Raw genomic sequence first — 6,000 nt, 5'->3', positions numbered from 1 at the left:
CTTTCCATGCCAACCCCACATGAACTTTTTTTTTTTTCCCCCACAGTGACAGCAGTGGCCACTAAAAACACTGCGGCCATTGTGCGTAAACAAGCAAATATGAACAATGCAATTTCACTAAATTAGACAATTAACTATTACAGCATGAACAACCCATTTACAAGAGGTTAGGCTAACTGAATTGAACTCAGTTGCACCCCTCTGTGACCTGTAGTGGTCACAGACAGGTTCCGTGGCCTCCGTCCATGGCTCTTTGGCACACTGACTACTCCCAGATAGCGAGGTGTGTTGAGTAGGTCTCAGTTGTCCTTCATTCACCAAATCAGTTCCTCTTTGTTAACCTTGTTTACCAATGCCATAACAACCATTTGAGCTTTTTAGCAGCCTTACTTTAAGTTAGTCAAAATGAATGACACCATTCAGATTTTTTTGTCATTATTAAAAAAATTCTGTCGATGGAAAATATTTAGTCAATGTAACCTCTGTGTACAACATATTAGAATAGTGCTAATTACCATAATGCAGTTAATTATAGTATTATGTCAGTAAGATAAAATAATCCATGGAAAATTAATACATAGTAAGAATCAGAACAATAACTGCAAAAAAACAGTATTTGTCATATTTACAAGTGAAGTGGCTTCATGAAATGTGCAATGCTGAGTGTATTACAGTATATCTCGTGTCAGTGCAGATTAGATTTGAGCCACCCAGCAGCCCCTCCAGCACATGGCTGACAGAGACTGTGACAAGGGACAGAAAGGCTGATTGAAGGATTAATGAGCGGTAGCAGACTGAAGCTGGCCCTGCAGTGACCAGAGGAGATATTCCTCCCACTCCTCCACCTCCCACTCTAGGAGCAGTACAGTCATTTCCTCACACAAGATCCACTTCATTTCTCTGCTCAAAGTTTAATATGTACATGGCCACTCCTACCCTCCTCTCTTAGCACCCACACACCCGCTCTCTCTTATTCACTGATCCAATTAAATTTGGTGACCTTGCTCTTACTTGTTCATAATAATCCCTCAATTTCCTCTTCATCTTTGGTCTCCAGCCCTTCTCTTAACCTATGTGTGTTTTCTTCATCATATAAACATTTAGTTCGTCAGCCACAGTCACTGGTGCATCCCAAAGTTCAGCAGCCAGTTAAGTAGTTGTTACAATAAAAACCTTACTGTCGACTCAGTTAGAGATGAGATGATCCACGCTGAAAGTTATAGTATGACTCACCTCTGCCGTCCATTTCCTGCTTATCTTTTGATCAGCTCCATATTGCTTTCAAATTAAAAAAACTAATTTTTGTTTCTCAGTTTCTACTTCAAGACCAAACTTTACCCACACATTTTAGTTAGATGGACTACTGGGTATTCTGTCAATTTGTTTTCTACTGGAAAAAAATGGCAAAAGGTTTTATTTTAGCCAACTTGGGTCTTGGGGTGGTAGTGTTGGTCATTTGGCTGACTGGTTCATTGTTTGGTCCAGATTTAAATATCTCTGCAACTGTTATTTTGTAAAGAAATTCACAGTTCGTCACATGGAACCCTGTGACTTTGGTGATGGATTTTATTTATGTATTTATTTTTTATCTAGTGCCACTGGCAGGTTGAAATTTTTGGTTTCAAGTGAGATAGCTTCATAACTATTCCTTTAGTGCTTCTTGAAGGTCAAAATATTCATTGATCTAGTAAAATATCTCAACTTCTACTAGATGGATTTCCACACAGTTTGGTTCAGACATTCATGCTCTCCAAAAGATGAATCCTATTGACTTTGATGTTCCCCTGACTTTTACTTTGCACCAGTTGAGGTGGGAATAAGGGAGTAATTTCAGATACAGCCTTAGTCTGGGAGAATGAGCTAAATTTAGCAGGTTATAAGGTACAGAAACATGTTTAGGAAACTGTAGCATTACTACCGTGGCAGATCCAAGGGTAATGTACAGCATGTTCAGCCCTTTAGTAAAGAATCAGGTAGCAGTGATGAATTTCTGTGGAATGCAAAGCAGGCTAAGCCAACACCTCAGCAGGTTTACCCTCCAACCTCTTCAGTTATACCACTACACATGTTGCCCTACCACAGGGGTGCTGTGGCTTCCTCCATGTTGTTTTTTTTTCTTCTTCGGAGATATTTTTGACTAAAACCAAACCCAATGTTCCCTTATCAGCTCTGGCTGAATCATTTTTCAATCCTGAGTCATGGTTGAAACGAATTATTGTTTATTTTTGACAGTGCCCTTTCTCTGGCACTTACACTAAACCTGAAGTGATGCAGTTCAGCTCAGATGGCACAGACATTTTCAAAAACCGCTGAGTTTTAGGCAAGAGCCAAGTGATGACAGGTCTGAAACTAAAATTACCACCTTGCTGTTGTATGCGTTTGCCAACCAGCCAAGTTGCAGTTTACATGCATGTCTGTCCAGACTTAACCAGTCAAAAGCCCTCTCATACACTCTGTGCTGGGTTCGAAGCTAGCTACCATAGCATTAGTTGTCTCTTTTCATGGCTCCAGTTGTTATAAAAAAAAAGATTTAACCAGACTGTGAAAAGCAGCTGGTAGTCCTGTAACATCAGTGCTCCACACTTCATGCCATGATTCATATGATGACACAGAGTTGTCATCTTCTTCTTTGGTCCCTATCTAGTGGCTAAGGAAGGGTATTGACCCAGTAACCAGTATGCTCCTGTGGGTGCCATGGGAGTTCAGACCCATATGGTTTCTTGCCTAATTTCTCCTGTTTGGTTCTGGTCACCTTGGCAGAGTGACCAGCCGCCAACCTCCTTTTTACAGCTGGGTCTTAGAGCTGGACAGGCCTTTCCCGAGTGAGGTAGAGTAACTGGATCCAGGATAAGTCACAGAAGTTGTTTTCACACATGAATTCTGGACTGTGTTCGTTGAATCAGGCTCGGCCTTTGTCCAGAGTTGCCCTTTCACACAGGTAGCATGCGTAAAGATTTTCAAGGCTCCGGTGCGAGTCTGAAAAGTACAGAGTGCTCACATCACAGATGAGCTAAGAGCAAAAAGCAGTGGCTAACAGTTTCCCCTTCTTCTTTTCCTTTCTTATCTCTCATCAGTGCCTGAGGGATCTTACATAACTCTGCACAAGGGTTGCAACCTGCTGCCATGTCTGTTCTCTGTTTGTTTAGGCCTTTCTGTCTGTTTCTGCCAGACACCATTTTTAGTTAATCAATGTGTGTATGTCTGGGGATTTGCTGTTGTCTTTTGCAGCAAACACAAACAAAACACAATCAAAATGTTTAATCTGTGCTTCAGTTGACTTTCAGAAGTAAAAGTGAAGCAATATTAAATGATGTTGTACAGGGGAAAACAATGACGTGCCTCTGTTCACGACACAAACAGCAAAGCATAGATTTTGTACATAAGGACTTTAGAACAAGTTCTCTTGGTTATATCCTTCCCCCCCTTTGTTTCACGAATGTCAGGCACACTCAGGACCTGTGCTGTTCATTAAAGAGACAGTAAGTCACACTGCTGCCATGTGGGATCTCATTATCCTTCAGCAGCAGGAAGAACCTTTGAATTTATTTTCTATTGCTTTAGATCAGCTGTTGGATATGAATTCCCAATCCACACATGACTACTCTCATTTTGGAATTCAAATTCACTTCCATGCAGGAATCCCGGCTTCAAGCCTTGGTGGAGAAAATGACCAAGTGGCTGGAGGCATTGTGTTTCTGGTCGTCCGTCCCATTCTTGTGAACGTGACAACTCAGTTGAGGAAATGTTGTCAAGTTTGGTACTAATGTCAACTTGGACTCAAGGAGGAATTTGATAGATTTTGGTGGTCAAAGGTCAAGGTCACAGCGACCTCCCATTTTTTTGTGAATGCTAAACATCAGGAACACCCTGAGCGGCTTTCTTCAAATTTGGCACAAATGTCCACTTGGATTCAAAGACGCTCTCTATCAGTCCTCAGTACTCATCTGTAAAAACAGGGACAGCATGTTTCACTGGAAATTATTCCAGAGCCATCAGTTGAGTTGGCGCCCTAGATGGCAGCCTCGGTTCTGTACCGGAAACAAATTCCTTGGCGAAATAAAGGTGATTGATTGATTGGTGTAAACTGCAAGTTACGTTTGGCAGAGGTATATAATTCTAGTTTAAAGCTGCACTACTCGATATTTGTATATGGGCAATGGGTGCAATGACTGTAATGTGAAAAGAGTAGTTTGTAGTAACATACTGAGATTGGTCAGTTTGCAGCTCCCCTATGGAGATTTCCAACTCATTGTTTTGGATTTTACAGCCCCCAGAATTATTGTTTTTCATTCAGTCTCATCAGTTTATTTCACCAGCTGCTGTTTTTGTTTTGGGTAGATGGGTGGATTATGCTACTTGCCCACCACCAAAGAGCAGCTGGAGGAAGTTATCAAGCAGCTAGTTGCTCCATAGTGCAGCATTTAGCAGCTCGAGAGCCAGGAGGTTGAGGAGGGGTTGAAGACCAAAACAGGGCTAAAAGGAGAGTGAATAATGGACTTGACACACATGAAAAATGATTCTACATGAATGCTCATGTTGATCCAAGGCTGGACATGTTAACTTGTACCCGTGTTGCGTACACATATCAACATTGAAGCCATAATGTGTTAACCATGTGCAGCTTTAAGTTCAGTTAAGTTGATGTAGCAAGTTTTGTATTTTATTACAGCAACTTTTATATGTATTAGAACAATGAATGAACAATTTTGTACCAATGCAGTGTGGCAATTTGTATTTTTATGTTGAAACAACCTAATAATTTTTGCTGTGAAATCTGCTATGCTTTTCCAGATTTAGTGTTCCCTGCAGCTTTTGTGTGGCTGATGTTTGCATACATACACACATGCCTGCAGGTGTGTGACGGCTCGCAGTGTTCGTCAGCGCCAACCTGCTGTGACTTACAGCTGGCCAAACCTGTCAGAGCTAACCACACACAGTAAACAGTAACCCCCATGCCAGACGTTTCAAAATATGGCTCTGTGTTCCCTGCTGACTGCCTGCCTCCTCCCTTTATCTGTAACTCAGCCAAAATACACTTATCAAGGTGCTCAGTGGTTGTAATCTTTGAAACTCTCATTTTTCATATAAGTGTTTTACCTGTTGATTGTCTCTCTTGTAGGTCCTAAAATTTGTGCTCTAGAGGCCAAACGTTTTTATTGCTTTGTCTAGTCTATGCAGCGCTTTTCTTTCCAGCCCTGTTCAACAGCTTCTTCCTGTCTCCTTTTTTCAGGTTTTGTATGCAGAAGAGTGCCAAGTTGGTGCCAGGGGTGACTTTAGACCTTATTGAGAAGTAAGTGGCACACCACAGCCTTCCAAAAATAACCCAATACAAACAAACAAACAAACAAATAGGAGGACACAGTCCACATCGTTATCCTGGTCATTTCTTCATGTCTGTCTCTTGCTCTCTGCCTTCCTGTATGTCTCTTTGGCTCTCAGGGCTTGTGCAGAGACAGAGTGGGCTGTCATGTTTGTCCTGAAGAGGGGTTTTCTGTGTACTGTATATGTGTCAGTGAGTTCAGCAGCAGTGGTTTGATAATACTGTAAATGCTCAAATAGAACCTTTATTTTTAAACCTCAGCTGTAACGAGAGGCCAGACTTTTATTCAGAAGTATTATATTAGAACTGTGCTTTATTTCAAATGGGCACAGTTGCAGTATACTATGTACTGCATCATGTACATCATGGAACTTTATTTTGAATTCTTTTCTAGAAAATAGTATTTCAACTTTATTCTCGACATTTCGACTTTATTCTCGACATGCCTAAATTAAAAAATGTAATTTTCCTCCCTTTATTTTTTCCTTAATGTGGCCCTAACACCTAATCCACACTAAGTGCATTTTAAGATGCGTTGTATATGCGTGGCTTACGCCGCAGATAGAATTCCTACTTATCTAATGTGTCGATCTACACCGAATTCAAGATGCACGTGAAACATGCGTCTCCACTGGAACGTGATTTTTATGCTTCATTTATTTTTTATTTTTCGTGTTTAG

General features: G+C 41.0%; 1 protein-coding gene across 1 annotated transcript in view; it reads left to right on the top strand.

The window, feature by feature from the left end:
- rptor (regulatory associated protein of MTOR, complex 1) overlaps positions 1-6,000 on the top strand; it is a 186,077-nt gene that overhangs the window by 85,840 nt on the left and 94,237 nt on the right. Inside the window, 1 exon segment of the mRNA XM_020594142.1 lies at positions 5,231-5,290. Coding sequence (XP_020449798.1) covers positions 5,231-5,290 — 60 coding nt within the window.

Source organism: Monopterus albus, unplaced genomic scaffold, assembly GCF_001952655.1.
Source record: "Monopterus albus unplaced genomic scaffold, M_albus_1.0 scaffold22.1, whole genome shotgun sequence".
NCBI classification, from domain to species: domain Eukaryota; kingdom Metazoa; phylum Chordata; class Actinopteri; order Synbranchiformes; family Synbranchidae; genus Monopterus; species Monopterus albus.
The sequence above is the reverse complement of the archived record's forward strand: the minus strand, read 5'-3'. Positions and strand labels throughout refer to the sequence as shown.